Consider the following 15919-nt stretch of genomic DNA (forward strand, 5'->3'; position numbering starts at 1 on the left):
ATCTTAACTCCTCAAAGCTCTGTGCAGCCTTGTCCTCACCAGCCTGTAAGTCTCATCTGCAAGCAGTCCGTTTTTTCTGCATACCTTGTCTTCCTTGGAGCTTCCAGAATATTCCTATGTCCTTCCTTGATCAACTTGAAGCCCAGCTGGAGCCCACCTGGCAGGCTTATGCTCTTCCTTGTCATGTCCCCTAAGTCTAGCAGAGCTAGCTTCCTCTTCCTAGCTCCACCCACCACCCTTTGTTCCTCTGCTTTCTTTAGAGGCCCAAGATCTACCCATACCTATTTGCTTCTTAGGACTGATTGGAACTCCTTTAGGACCGAGCTTTCTTGCTCTAGTTTCCGTGGAGATGCTGTGTGCAGTTCAGGCTGCCTGTTGATCGCTTGACTGATGCAGAAGTCAAGAGTACCAAAAGTCTGCTCTTCATACCAAGGAGTGTACGCTGCTTTCTTGTGCCTCACAGATTTTTCCCACTGAACTGTATCAACTATATTAAAAATTGGGTGATGAGTCATATCCAGCACTGGGAGAATTCGGAACTTGCAGAGCCTGCAGGTCTAGAGTAGGAGGCTGTAGATGGGTCTTGCAGGCCAAATCTGGCCTTCCTCTATGTTTGTCCGGCGGGTCTCTGACACTCAGAGTGGGAGGCCCCTCTTCCCAGTGGGCAGCTGATTTATTGGCTGGGGCGCTTCCGTGGTGATCACTTTCGAAGTAAAGGCTGCTACCCGGGCCTGAGGTACAGGCTGCTACCCGGGCCTGGCGGGAGCAAACGCCTCAGCCGCGGGCCGGAGTGGCCACGGCGGGCAGGAGAGACCGTCGCGGGTTTCGCTGCCACACTGTGGGCATGCGGCCTGACCCCGGTGGGTAGCAAGTTTCGCCGTTGTGGTGAACTGCTCGTAGGGAGGACCAGTGAAGGCCGTGTCGAGGGCTTGGCCGCCTGCGGGGCCGGGCGGGGCGGAGCCGATCGGCCGCGGCTGCGATCCAGGCCGTCTTTTGCAGCCGCCCGCCGCCGGGCTCGCCGCGCTCCAGCCTCCTCCCCCGGCGCCCTCCGCTCCTCGCTCCCTGCGCCCCGCGCCCCGCGCGGCCCCGCCGCGGTCACACGCCGAGCAGCCCGCAGCCGCCTGGCCCTGCGCTTTGTGGAGCCCGCGGACGGGCGCGGCCTCCTTACCTGTAGCTGCGAGTCTCCCTCGGATCAGAGGTGGGAGCTGCTTGTGGAGCTGGGCAAAGTGAAAGTCTGCTCCCGGGCGGGCGGACCGGGAAGGCCGGGGGCTTGACCCCAGAGGCTCCCCGCTCCGGGGCTACAGGCTCCTTGTGGGCTTCCGCGGTCAGGGGATGGGAAGGGGGCTGGATTGGCCCGAGACACTTCTGTGAAGGCATCTGCTTCCGCGGGTGAAAAGCAGCTATGTTGGTTTATTGCAACGCGGGCTGTTTGTTGTTTGCACCTTCCTGCTGCTTGTGGTTCCCGGAGGCCGCCTTAGCTCCGATTGCTTTCCCCCCGAAAAGCCGGCGCTGCCTGTGGTTCCCCGCAGGCCAGGGGCTGCCCTGCCCTGCCAGCAGGTCCCAGCTGTGCCGCTGAAAGCCATCACAGATAATATTCCCGAGCTCAGACTTTTCTGTGGTTGCTTTTCTGCTGATTGCAGATATCTTTGCTTTGCTGACATCCTGTTTTGGTTTTGGTTTTTATGTCTCACTTGTTTCTTTTTTATCACAGAAACGTTTCGTTAAGGGGCTCCGACAATACGGCAAGAACTTCTTCAGAATCAGAAAGGAGCTGCTTCCCAATAAGGAAACCGTGAGTACAATCGGACTTTATATAACTTGTTTTTTTTTTTTTTTTTTCCTCCCCTTTGCTCTGCTCCTGCTGCTGCTTCGCATCTGGGCTTAGGAAATGGTTCCTTTAACCCCGTGCTGTGCCTGACCCAGCCTGGCCTCCAGATTCCTACTTTTCTTCAGCTGGTGATTTTAAGATAGCAGAGTGACATATTGTGCTTATCCTTCTGAAGAACGCGTTGTAACGGGGAGAACAGAGTTAGCTGGGGGAAGGGATCGCTAGAGAGTTAACATCTAATTTTAAATCCAGTGGCCAGGATGGGAAATGGCATTTTATCGCTAGTTTGGATTTGGTAATTGTCAAAAGTCATAAACCAAGCCAAAGGATAGAATTGAGAGATTTATGGAATTCTGCTGGGATTTCCCTTCCGTTTATTTAAATTAATGTTGCTGTGCTGAGAAAATTCTTTTAAATCTTTACTGTCCCAGCTTTAAATATTCGCACTTGGTAGTGAAAAGGGTTTTTTATTAGTTGCTTAATGGGAGCTTTAAAAAATTCCTATACTGTTTCAAAAGCTGAGGGTCAAATGCTGACAGTTGCTTTTGATAAACTTGCTGTGGGAGGGTGTACTGAGGAGACTTTCTTGGTAGGTGATGCTGTAAGGGTAGAAGCTCAGTTACCTATAATTGCCGCCCCCAGGAAGATGGAGGTGGACCACCCACCTCACCTACTGGCAGCTTCAATCCTGACCCAGTGACCAGAAGTACCTCCTACCTAGGGGGGAGGAGGGCTATGATTGATAATTAATCTGGCTTTTAGGAAGAGATGGGTGGATGAAGAATATTCGTTACAAAGTGATGGTAGCTTTTATTAATCTGCTATTTTGCTCTGTGTTGATGGTTAATGATTTCCTCTTGGTCTTTAATGCTCTTACTCGTTATTAAAGATGAACAGTATTTTTTTCTAGACTGTAGAATACATTTAGAATCCTGACAACTGATAACAGGGGAGAAAGGTTTTGAGATTCCCACGTACATCCGGGTAAACCGATTTCTTAACTAAATTAAGATTGAATCATTATTGTGCATCTAAATGTGCTGAGATGGTCCACGGAGAATGCCTTTGAGAACCCAAACTGTGACATTAGAATATATTGTGGAAACAATCCCAGAACAGCTTCTGAAGAAACTGTAGTGGAGAGCAGAGCAGCAGTGAGCAGAAACTCTCCTTAAGTTTTCTGAGAATCCCATTTTTTTCTAAGTTTGTTACATACTTTAAAAAATTAAAATGTCTTGACTCAAATGTAGCAGTCTTCTTTGACTGAGTGGAAAGTCAGTGCAACATGTTCTAAAGTAGCCATTTTAACCTGTCAGCTCAGATCTTTTTTCTTACTAGGTGCTAGGATTGAGCCCTTAGCAGTTATCTCCACCCTCCAGTCCTAAACTTTATCTGTCCTTTATCTGCTGAAAGTTGTAAAGCATAAAGATCTGACAAAGACATCTTGACACATCCTGATGCTTTGAAAGGAAGCAAGGAAGGAGAAAAGTAGTACAATTGAGGATTAAACGAAGCCTTACACAGAGGTGGGAATCGAGGTGCTGGGAATCAATCCTGGGTCTTGTGCTTGCTAGGCAACATTGGAAACACAAGATAGTTTTATTCAACAGAATAGCAGAAAACAGACCTGATTGACCTTTAACCTAGCACAGTGTTACTTACCTGGTTACCTCATTAGAAACTCGGTTTGCCCTAATCCCATCTGTTCTTGGCTGCCACATCATGGTCTGATTCAGTTAACTGGTGCCTTTTCCTACTGTGGAGCTGCCCTGTGAGAGGGTTTCTGTCTGTCACTCCAGGGATGCTTCCCTCCTCTGCCATGGCTGTGCCTTCTTCTCTAACACTAATCCCTCCCAGTTTCCAGCCATTCTCTGCAGGCACTGTCACTGGAGTACAAGAGGCAGAGTGATCCCAGTCCCTTCTGCTTTCTTGAGAGGAGTTTGGTATTCAGGCTAATCTGCTAATCAGCTGGAAGAGGCACTTGCCTTGTATTTTTCTTAGCTATCAACTTCGCTGGGGTAATCATTACAGACCACTGAGAGGAGGCAAAGGTCACTTTTCATTTTTGTTGCAGAAGATGAGGAACTTTGCAGGTGTCAGTGTTCCAGAACTTCCTTGATAAGATCGTACAGTTAGGAAACTTTTTATAGAGGTCTTATAATCTGGATACTTTATCACATTTTCTTCTGTTGGATTATGAGCTTCTTTCTTTGCTATTCCCAGAAGACTTGAAAATTCAGAAGGGTATCCACATGCAAAAGAAGCCTGGCTTATTGGGCTTTGGAGGGTCAGCAGACCTTCGTTGTATTGCTGGCCTGGCCAATAACTATTAACACCTGATCTCTGAAGGTTTTTTTTCTGGTTTAGTTTGGTGCTGTGAGAAGTACAAATCACATTTTGACAGGTTACTGGGAAGTTACTCTTTCTGAAATGATGTTTCTTTGCATGAGACAGATGCTCCCAGCCTTTAAAAAAAAATAATAAAGTGGGGTATTGGGGCCTGGGAGACCTTGGAGAGGTAGCTCATAGCTTATGCCCTTGCAGAGGACCAGTTCTCTACAGCACCTACACCAGGCACCTTGTAATTGTAGCTCCGGAGATCTCGCACTCACTCTCTGTAGACGTCTGAGCACACATGTGGTGTACAGACGTATAAGTAAAATAAATAATCTGAGATTTTAAAAATGTATGTATATGGATGTTTTGCCTGAGAAGATCACAAGAGGGTGTCTATGGATCCTCCAGAACTAGAGTTACAGTTGCAGATGACTGTGAGCTACAATCTGCTTGCTGGAAATTGAGCCTGGCTCCTCAGGAAAAGCAGTCGGTGCTTTTAATCTCTAAGCCACTTCTAGAACCCCATAAATGTTTTTTACACACACACACACACACACACACACACAGGGAGGGGATTTTGTCAGTTTGGTTGGTTGGTTGTTTTTTGTTTGGGGGGGTTATTTGAGACAGGTTTCTCTATGTAACTTTTGCTTAGAACTCATTCTGTAGACCAGACTGGCCTCACGCTAACCAATATCCTCCTGCCTCTGCCTCCTGAGTGCTGGGATTAAATGTATGTGTCACCACTGCCTAGCTAATAAAGATAATAAAAAAAGAAAAGGCTAGAGTACTGTTAACTGTCACTACACTGGACTACAATTGTCTCTGCCACTCATGCTGTGGGCTTCAGGCAAGTTATTAGGTCCTTTTGCCTTGTGATTCCTTTGAAACCATGTGATAGCTCCAAGCTCTTAGACCATGTATGAAAACTTAAATGAGGTGTTATTCATAAAGAGTATATACAGTTGATTTCTCTTCCCAACCTGTTACCATCTGTTGAAAACAAGTCTTTGTGTGCATATGTGTATGCTTGCTAGGGATTAAACCCTGGACCTCGACGAGCTAGAAAAGTGTTTTACTGCTGAGCTCTGCACTGCCACCACCACACACATGCACACAGTGGTTCTGGTCTGGAACTGTTGTCCTCAGTCACCTGTCCTTTCTCCTGGGTTACTCAGGAAAGGTGGAAGAGAATGCCTACAGGAGTACCTGGATGGGGAGCAGATCTCCTTAACTTTGGAGGACCCTGTAAGAATTGCATTTCTCCCATTCATTACAGGCCTTTGTGTCTGAAGACAGTGGCTGTGGAATGGACATCAGCTTCCTAACACTTGGTTTCTGGAGTTTGTTATACAGGCACTACTAGGTCTGGCTTTCCTCTGAATGCTGCTGCCCACTGAGTGGGAATAGTGGCTGTGGTTATGGAAAACCAACTGTTTATAGAGGGTTAGTTGAATGGGTATTATGTGTTAACCTCATGGCACCCAAGAGAATAACAAGTCAGATCCTTTTAGAATTACAGCTGTGCAGATCCGCAGTTTTTCTTCCTTGATCCCCCTTTGCCTTTCTCTAACATATGTGTAAAGTGTATGATGGTTAGATAAAATAACCAGAAATGAGCAGTGTCTCAGAATGACTGAGGCTGTCCACTGCAGATCTCTCCACTGTTTACACTGGGGTCTGGGTGTTAGTGCATCTGTTTAAACACTGCCAAGTATTCTGCATTTCTGAGAGGACAGACACAAGGTCTCCCTCCCAGATGTTCTGGAATTTGCTGTCCTCCAAGCCAGGTCTCTCATTCCAAGTGCTGTTGTCTGCTCTTGAATAGATGAGTTACATGGCCTATGGTCTTGGATGTTAAAAATAAATAGACCTAATAGACTTAGATCCTGATCACCCACAGGGATCCTATCTTATAATGCAGATCCCAAAATAACTTGTTTTTCACATACATTGCCATTTCTTATAAAATCTCAGGATGATTATACTCAAAATACAAGGATGGTCTCTCTTTACTCTGCAAACATGGCTGCTTTATTTGGATAAAGAGTGGCTTCTAGGAGAGTGTCCTCTGAAAGGTTTTGTGTACAGCTCTGCCTGCTGTTGCCAGCAGTGGAGTGTGGGCGGGAGCACCACCCTCACAGATGTGGAATAGTGGCTCCTGCTCAGATGAAGCACAGATTAGGAAGAAGACAGTTTGATTTGGCTCAGCTCTGTAGGAAAGAGGCGGCCTGTGGAGAGGGAAAGCATGGAAGCACTCATCTTGGATGTCTTGGATACCCTCAGTTTTCGTTTTTAACAACTACCTCAGGAAAGATTAAACTCTGTTATTTGTTAGTGCAGGTAGTTCCGGGTTTTACCATCAGATCTCAGTCTCATTCCAGTCTCTCAGTGAGAGACATTGCGTATCGTGGGTGAAGAAGGCAAAGAAGAGACAGTTGTGAAACAGGACCATTAAGGATGAGCTTGTGCACAGAAGTTGTGTGATTTGATGCAGGGGGATCTGAGCCAAAATTAGAGCTTGCAGGCTTTGGGTTGCCCAGAGAAAGGGCAGCTAGTTTTTATTGACTTTGTGTGATGGCATGGGAAGTTTTGAAGATTTAAATTTTAATAGGCTTAGATAGCGTGAAAATTGGTCATGTTTCTGGGGGCAGATTGGACAGGTGATATGCAGAATGGCTCTGCGAATGATCTCTTTAGGCAGAATGACCTGTATCCGCATGTTTTTCCCAGATAGAAGAATGACTCATCAGTGTTCTGTTAACATTAAGAGATTAAGAATTGCTCCAGTGTTCATTTATTTATTTAATTTCAGATTATAACCTTGGGTAAACAGTTATGCTTAATCTTACATAAGAAAGTGGGCTTCCAGATTGGGCTGATGCTCTGAGCACAGGCAACTGTGGGACACTTGAGAAGCTTCTGTGCCTCTCACTTTGCCCCTCCAGTGCAGATACTGAATACTGTCAGCTGCTCACAGCAGAGTGGACAGTGCAGGCTCTCAGCTCCCTTGTCTTTGCCTGTTGAGCCAAGATGGCTATTTTGTTGTTTAAATGACAGTTTAAAATGAAATTGGGGTTGTTCAGTAAATTTTAGGAACTAACTTACATAGCCTCAAAATCCTAATCCTCCAAGGCATGTTCGTTTTTTTCTAACATTTATTTATTGGTTGTATGTGAATGTTTTGTCGGCATCCATATCTGTGCACTATGTGTATGCAGTGCTGGTGGAAGTCAGAAGGGGGAAGGCATCAGAGCCTCTGGGACTGGAGCTACTTACAGTGGTGAGCTGCCTTGCAGTGCTGAAAATTAAACCTGAGTCTTCTAAAAAAGCAGCCAGTGCTTATAATTACTGGGGTGTGTGTGTGTATGGGTGTGGGTGTGTGGGTGTGTCTTTTGAGATAAGGTTTCTCTGTGTAATACTGGCTGTCCTGGAACTTTCTCCGTAGACAAGGCTTGACTTTGAATTTGAGAAACAGATGGTTATGAGCAGCCTTTTGAGTCTGGGTATGGAGCCCTCAGTCCTCTAGCAGAGCAGCCAGTGCTGTTAACCACTAAGTCATCTCTTTGGCCCAGTCATAGTATTTCTTTCTCTCTCCTTCCCCCTTTCTCTCTCTTTCTTCTTAAAGATTTATTTTCTTTATGTATATGAGTACACTATCGCTGTCTCCAGACACACCAGAAGAGGGCATCAGATCCCATTACAGATGGTTGTGAGCCACCATTTGGTTGCTGGGAATTGAACTCAGGACCTCTGGAAGAGCAGTCAGTGCTCTTAACCGCTGAGCCATCTCTTCAGTCCCATAGAGTTTAGAATATAACTTTTCTCCCTTCAACTCTCACTCCATTTTCTTATCTTAGAAAGATAGTTGTGGGTCTGGAAAGATGGCTGATGATCAAAAAAGCACTTGATGCTCTTCCAGAGGACTTAATTTCAGTTCCTAGCACTCACGTGGGGTGGCTCAACCATCTGTAGCTCTGGCTCAAAGGTCTGACTTCTTATGGGCACACAAGTATAATTAAATATGTATGGAAAGAGAAGTAACACCTTATTTTATATTTTAAAAATCTTATTCCCTAGGCGTTGGTGGTATACGCCTTTAATCCCAGCACTTAAGAGACAGGTGTCTGTCTTGAAGACTCAAACAAACAAACAAACACCTTCAAATATTGCTTTCTTTTCTGGCTCAGTCAGCCAGCCTGGGAAGAAATGTAAGTGGATTTGAGGGGATTAGTCAGCAGGCAAAATGGAGAGCCTTTAAGACTTGAGCACTGTTCTCTGCACAGCTTATCTCTGGTGCTGTCTGAAGGCTCCCAGCCTAGGCTCTGCAACTAAGCAGCAGGTGTGCTGCGGTGCTACCTCACTGCGGCCGCTCCCTGCTGAGTGCTGGCTACTTCAGTGTAGCCAAGGCCTGGCTCTGTCTGTTATTTGAGTATTTTGTTTTTGTTTGGTTGAATCCAGGTTTTAATAGTACAGGCTGGTCTTGAACTAGAGATTGTCTTGCTTCTGGAGTCCTTGGATTGCAGGTGTAGGGCACCATGCCAACAGGTACTGCTTTAACTAAAGTAATCTAAGAGGGTGTCACTGTTTCCCTTGTGTGAATGTAGCAGGTGTGTGATTTTCATGGAGGAAACTTGGTGCCAGTGTTGGAAAGAAAAGGCAGTTTTTAAAGCTGAGGTCTTGGCCCTTTGCTGTTTTTAATGTGCATCCTACGCCTGTTCGTGAGCTTATCCTACACATGCAAACTGACGACTGACACCAGAGTGCTTCATCTTTATATAGTGAGTTGTCTGTAGAAAGTGTGCTTATAATGGACTTTTAAAAAAAGAAGATGTATTTATTCAGTTTATAGAGTACACTGCTTGCTCACTTCAGACACATAAAAGAATGCCCACTGTAATGGAGCCCATTACAGATGGTTATGAGCCACCATCTGGTTGCTGAGAATTGAACTTGGCTTCTGGACGAGCACAGTCATCTCTGCAGCCCTATAATAGACTCACTCCCCCTCCCCCCCCACCGTGTGTGTGTGTGTGTGTGTGTGTGTGTGTGTGTGTGTGTGTGTGTGTGTGTGTGTGTGTGTGTGTTTCTGTGAATGGACACATGCATGCGGGCTCTGGAGATGAAGCTCATATGTCCAGCCTTGGAGGTAAGTAGATTTTTATCCACAAAGCCATTCTGTTGGCCTTGCTTTGGACTTCGCAGTGCTGCCCCCAAGGATCAGCATTATTCTTTTTGACGATTCTTAAGCTTTCCCTTGACCTTGCTTACCTGCATGACTTAGATGAAGAGATTTAGGACTTTTGAGCTCTATAGTTTTATTAGGTAAAACAAACGGAAGGTATTAGTATGTCTTTAGAATTGTAAAAGACAAACCTGAACAGCTGTAATGATGGTCAGCCGATATATCCATTTAGAGCTTATGTTTAGTATCACAGAGTCGTGTCCTTATCTGTGAAGCCATTCTGACTTGGAAACCCAGCGTGCAGAGCAGAGTGGCTCAGTTGGAAGGGAGCTTGCATAACACACACAAGGCCCTAGACATGACAGATGAGACATCCTATCCTTTTTAAAATGTATTTTTTCTGTGCATTGGTGTTTTGCGTATATGTGTGTCTGTGTGAGGGTGTCTGATCCCCTGGAACTGGAATTAAAGACAGTTGTGGGTGAGAATTGAGCCTGGGTCCTCTGGAAGAGCAGCCAATGCTCTTAACCCTTGAGCCATCTCTCCACTGTCTCTTCCACCTCACCCCCTTTTCTTTTAATAAAAAGAAAACTTATCTTGCTGATTTTTGAAAAACAAGTTTTGTCTGTGTTTTTTAAAGTATAAAGTATATTTTAAGTTTTTTTTTTTTTTTTTTTTTTTTTTTTTTTTTTTTTGTAGAACTGGAGCTCAGGTTAAGAGCACTGACTGCCCTTCCAGAGGTCCTGAGTTCAATTCCCAGCAACCACATGGTGGCTCACAACCATCTGTAATGGGATCCGATGCCCTCCTCTGGTGTGTCTGAAGACAGTGACAGTGTACTCACATTCATGAAATAAATATTAACAGCCTCCTCCATAGGATCAACCTATTTTTAAAAAAACTTTATGTAAAGTATATTTGAAATAATAATCCTTAGTTGGTTCATTTTAATCTTATTCTAAACTACACTTAGGAAATTAGAATAAGTAAAATACCCTGTTTGGAGAAATAAGGTAGCACACTGGAGTTAGGGCCCAGCTATTCATCAGTGGAAATGATACACCTAACCCCAAAGTAAAACAGTATTTTGCTTCATGTCATTTGAAAACCTCTATGAAAAATGAGCAAGACCAGTGGTCGGTTGGTCTCCCTCTCTCTCTCTCTCTCTCTCTCCCTCTCTTCTCTCTCTCTCTCTCTCTCTCTCTCTCTCTCTCTCTCTCTCTCTCTCTCTCTCATTCTCTCATTCTCTCATTCTCTCATTCTCTCATTCTCTCATTCATTTGTTTTTGAGACAGGATTTCTCTGTGTAGCCCTGGCCATCTTGGAGAGCAATCTGTAGACTGGCTTTGAACTCAGAGAAATCCATCTTCCTTTGCCTCCAAGTGCTAGGATTAAAGGCTCACTAACACCGCTGGCTGTTTTATTTTTAAAACTGTGTATATGTGTATGCTTGTGTGCAGTCACCCATGCATACAAGCCAGGGTGTACACATGGCAGTCAGAACAACTCGGTGTCTGTCCCCAATTTCTACTTTCTCTCTTGTGTCCTAGACAAGGTCTCCTGTTAGTTGCTATGTAAGCCAGGCTAGCAAGCCTGTGAACTTCCTAGGAATCTCCTGTCCCTCATTTCCTGCAGGGGTATGCTGGGACAGCCACTGTTATCCATAGTGTGGGGGATGTCTGTCTGTTTTTTTGAGATAGGATTTATCTATCTATCCATCTGTCCATTTGTTTATTTATTTGGCTTTTCAGGACAGGATTCCTTCGTGTAACCTGTGTTACCAGCCCGGACACATTCTGTAAACCAGGCTGACCTCAAACTCACAGAGATCCATCTGCTTCTGCTTCCCTAGTGCTGAGATTAAAGGTGTGTGCCACCACACATGGCTAGTTTAGGAGATTTTTAACTCAGCTCCTGGTGCTTGCATGGCAGCTACTTTAACCACTTAGCTATCTTCCCAGCTCTAAAAAAAAAAAAAAGTTTATGGGTGTTTTGTTTTAATTTGTCAGTGCCCTAGATGGAACCCAGGTCCTTGCAATATACTTATCTGTCCCAGCAGAATTGTATTCTTTAATTTTATTTTAAATGAAAGATTTAGATAAATGTCAGTCTTAAGACTTACCCCTCTTATGGATTTCCATTCTGTACACACATAAGAACTTGCATGTGCTGCGTATATAGAGCATGAGGGTCTTCTGGTCAGAAGCATTGTGCAAGTGCATGTTTAGCTGCTGCTTTTAAGACTCTTGAAAACCTAGGTACTCAACATCTTCCACGTTGTGGAGTAGACAGAGAGCCTTTAACTTATGTCCCACAGTGTAAGACTGGTACCTGGGCTCACTGCACTGTAGAGGGCCTTCCTATTTTAGTGTTTGCACAGAGCCTCAATGTTCTAGATTATATTATTGAAAACCATGGTTTCTATTTCTCAGTGAGTTTATTGTGCTGATCAAGAATAAAATATTGTCTTTAGCTGTAGAATAAGCCAGTAGGCTATTTCTGCTTGCCATTTAAATATGTGAGCAAGTGCACACACACTGTCCTGCAAGCTGTGCTCATGGAGGTGTGTGGGGTGCACACACATTGTCCTGTAAGCTGTGCTGGGGAGGTGTGTGGAGTTCTAAGCCTCCTGGCTGTTTCTTCTCTTCATCTCTTAGTGAGTCACCATCACATGCTATTTTATTATCTTGCGAACAGTCTCTGGAATTTTTTATTCTGTTTGCAGTGTGAATGGAAAACCACTGAGGTTCTGAACAATATTCAAATGAAGACTTTCTTCAGGGACACTTTAGTTATGTAGTTTTAGCTATTGCTATTGTCTCCTTGTTCCCATGTGTAAAGTTTGGACTGGGGTGGATGGGTTAAGAATGGTGACTTTTGCATGTTTGATATTTGAGAGGCCTAAGATAGACATCTATCCAGTTGCCCTGGTATGCTATTGACAGTTCCCAACGTCAGGACTTGTTCTGTTTGGGAAACATGCTAGTGAGATGCTTTGAGCAGATCAATTTTCTGGTCTTAGGTTCTCTATCTGCCAGAGAGCTGAAGACAATCCAGACTCAGGGAAGCTGCATAGCTCCTGGCCGCCTTCCGTGAGCTTGCTGGGATTAACTAAGAAAAGGGAGCAGGTCCTTGCTTCAAAGTAGCAGGACTTCCTTGCCCATGTCTTCACTTGCATGTGGTTCATGAGAAAGACAAGACACTTCTTTCTGATTATTGAGAACTATTTTAGGGCAGGATGACGAGAGTCCCTTTGTTCTCCCAGACAGCCTATCCCTGATTAGCACAGGGCTTCTTAACTTGTTTGGGACCCCCCAAAACAATGTTTTTTGTTTACCTGCCTTCTTCCACACTCTGTTCCAGCACTTGTAACCTTTAAACCAAAAGTGTATTGCTTACAAGAGCAAATCTCTTCTGCTTTTATTTTGAAAAGTCCTTCCTGTTGTTAATGTGGAGGGTATTCGTGCTGAAAGCCTGTTCCAAGTAGGCATTTGTGCATCCCAGAGGAACTTTTGATTTATTTCCTTAACTCTGCCCTCCTTTCTCTGTGGTTCAGAAACTTTTAATGATCTGTGAAACTTGGAGACTTTAGTGCAGAACAGTAGTGGTTTTAAGGACCCCTCCCACCATATAAAAGGCCTGCCAGGTTCCACCTGCTGGGTTTTGACTCCCTTAAAAGCTAGCCTCTCACAGATTTTTGGTTGTGTGGCAGGGCATCCTGGGTTGGGGCCTTGATATAGCTTTTGTGAAACATTTTTTCTTCCTTTTCTCCCATCCTTTGAAAAATTGTAATGAAAATTCTGGGCTTGTGGCCAGCCTGTGGGATGCGATACAGTAGAAATGTCTCTGTGCCCTTTGTTACTGCTCCGCTTTGATTAAGTTTGTTTCCAGTAAGTTTAACCCGCCCCCCTGCCCCTCCTGCTCCTCATGACTGAGGAGGCTGAGCCGTGGTTAAGCATGCTGTTGTGCAAGCTGCTGAGGCCTCGTGGACTCCTTGTGCCTGGCAGAGGAAGCAAGGAGAAGCATGTCTTCACAACGTGACGTTTCCTTCTTTGGGCTGCCTTGTGCTTTTGAGTGCAGAGGGGAGGAGCTGTGTGGAAGCTGTGTAGTTCCTCTGCAGTTGCTCAGGTCCTCCAGGAAACCACTGTACAACATGCTCTTTCTGTTTCTTTTTTAAAATAGTGACACACTCTGGCTGTGTGGCCTAGGCTTCCTCTAACTCCATCTTCTTGCTGTTGTAGTGCTAGGTCATTGGTATAAGCCTTCGTGGGAGGCTGCACAGCTTGTCTTGAGATTCTGTTAAGTTGGAAGTCATGCTGTCCGACCTGGGACTCTGCCTGGTGCAGGGAGGAGGCTCCCAGAGCAGCTTTGAGCAAACAGCGGGGCTCCTTTGATCTTCTGTGGCTCTCCATTTCAAAAGAAAGAGGTGGTTGAAGCTTTAGAATGTTGTTTTGGTTTTTTTTTTTTTTTTTTTTTTAAATATTGCTTTGACCTCATATTTATAGCTCTTTTCATCCTAGCAACAGAGAATCCTTCAGAGAGCATTTTCCCAGTCCTCCCAACACACTGGAGGGTGAGGCTAAGATCCAAGACACTACATGTGAACATAGGGGGACATCCCAGTCTGAATAAAGCTATTCTTAGGGTGGCCCCTACACCATGTAGCCTCAGTGACATGCTTAGTTTTTAGGCAGTGTTTACTTCCATTAAAAAGTGAAATTTTACTCCTAAAATTCCTGGCCTATGGTAGGATTCTTTGGCTAGCACACAGGGATGAAGTCTCGTTTGTTTGTGTATCCCTTTGTGCCCTAGTGATCTGGAGACATCAGAGGGCATTGTGATAAAAACTTATTTGATTGGTGTTGTAGAGTCTCGGTCTCTATATGAATATTACTGTATCTGTCTTCAAACACACCAGAAGAGGACATCAGATCATAGATGGTTGTGAGCCACCATGTGGTTGCTGGGAATTGAACTCATGACCTCTGGAAGAACAGTCAGTGCTCTTAACCACTGAGCCGTCTCTTTAGCTACTGAGTCTCAGTCTCTTGAGAAAACAGTGGCATCACTTCCAGACTAGCCTGTCAGAACTGAGTCCTGTGAAGACAGACTTCTGTAATGACGAGCACTGCTTGAGTCTATGAAAGCTCCAAATCACTAAACAGAAATTGGCCACAGGAGGAGTTTGTGCCAAGTAGGGTTTCCTCAGGTTCCCCAGGGTGACTAAACCTGCACCCCACACTCTGTAGTGTCGCTAATTGCCACTACATGCATTAGCTTCCTACTCTAACCAAAGCTTGTTTGGATGATAGAGATTTTGAGGTATAGGTTTGGGATTTTGTTGTTTTGTTTTCCCAAGACAGCGTTTCTCTGTATAGTTCTGACTGTCCTGGAACTCACTCTTGAGATGTACCTGCCTCTGCCTCCTGAGTGCTGGGATTAAAGACCATGCACTGGGCTTTTGTTTTTAAATTTGTGGTTCTGGTGGGGCTTTGGAAGATATGTGGGGTTAGTTCTTCTCACCACTTCTCCCAAAAACTTGTTAATTCTGATAGTTGTCTGAGATGAAATTCTCTTCTACAATATATAGGCAGGACCTTAGTTTTCTAAAGCTACTTGAATAAATGGAGGGAAATGTTAACTGCTCTAGCTTGCAATCGTTTCTTGTTTCTCACACATGCACAAGCATCTTTGTAGATGGAATAGAATGGTTTAAAATGTCTGGCTAAGCCCTATGTAATTCTGCTTTCAGCTGCTCAGATCCCTTCTACCATCTTGGGGTTATGTTCATGTAGAGAAAGGCTTTTCACCCAAACCATTTCTGAGAGTGCTTCTCTCCATACTCATTCATTCATCTATTCAGTCATTCGTGTGTGAGCATGTCTGCATGTGGAAGTCAGAAAATACCTTTATGTTGCTGAGTCATCTCAATGGCCTTTTCCCCTTAGATTTATGTATGTGTAGGAGTGTGTGTATGCACAGAGTGCCTGCCTGCCTGAGTAGATGCACATGGGTGACCTGGACCTGAACCAGTACCTGGACAGAAGAAGCCAGCAGGGAGAGTTCAGTGTGCTTTGTCCCTCTTCTGTTCTTTTGAGGCAGGGTCTCTCCCTGAACCCGGAGCTCTCCTTTTCTCAGGTATTCTAGAAGCCAGAAGCACGCACACCCCCCCCCCCCCCTAATGGTCATGTCTCCACTCTCCTCAGAGCTAGGGTCACGTGTGTTCATTAGATGCTCCTTTTTTAAAAGGAACTTTTTAAAAGCTGGCCTTTTCTGTTAGTTACTTGTCTTGCTTTGACAAAAGCACCCCTCAGCTCAAGGATACAGAATCTTTCTTCCTTTTCCTTCCTTCCTTCTTTTTTTTTTTCTTTCTTTTTCTCTCTTCCTTTCTTTCTTAAAGATTTATTTATTTATTTACTTATTTAATGTATATGAGTACACTGTGGCTGTCTTCAGACACACCAGAAGAGGGCATCAGATCCCATGACAGACGGTTGTGAGCCACTATGTGGTTGCTGGGAATTGAACTCAGGACCTCTGGAAGAGCAGTCAGTGCTCTTAACCGCTGA

The 15919-nt window shown here is 44.8% G+C and overlaps 1 protein-coding gene across 5 annotated transcripts in view; it reads left to right on the forward strand.

Annotated features, from left to right (window-relative positions):
- The window catches only part of RERE (arginine-glutamic acid dipeptide repeats), a 312095-nt gene that overhangs the window by 268203 nt on the left and 27973 nt on the right, over positions 1 to 15919 (forward strand). For all 5 annotated transcript variants that reach the window (XM_080921404.1, XM_080921406.1, XM_080921407.1 and 2 more), the window contains one exon: positions 1712 to 1792. In XM_080921404.1, coding sequence (XP_080777530.1) covers positions 1712 to 1792 — 81 coding nt within the window. The remainder of the gene's footprint in view (positions 1 to 1711; positions 1793 to 15919) is intronic.

This window comes from Micromys minutus (assembly GCF_963924665.1).
Source record: "Micromys minutus genome assembly, chromosome: 9".
Classification (NCBI taxonomy): domain Eukaryota; kingdom Metazoa; phylum Chordata; class Mammalia; order Rodentia; family Muridae; genus Micromys; species Micromys minutus.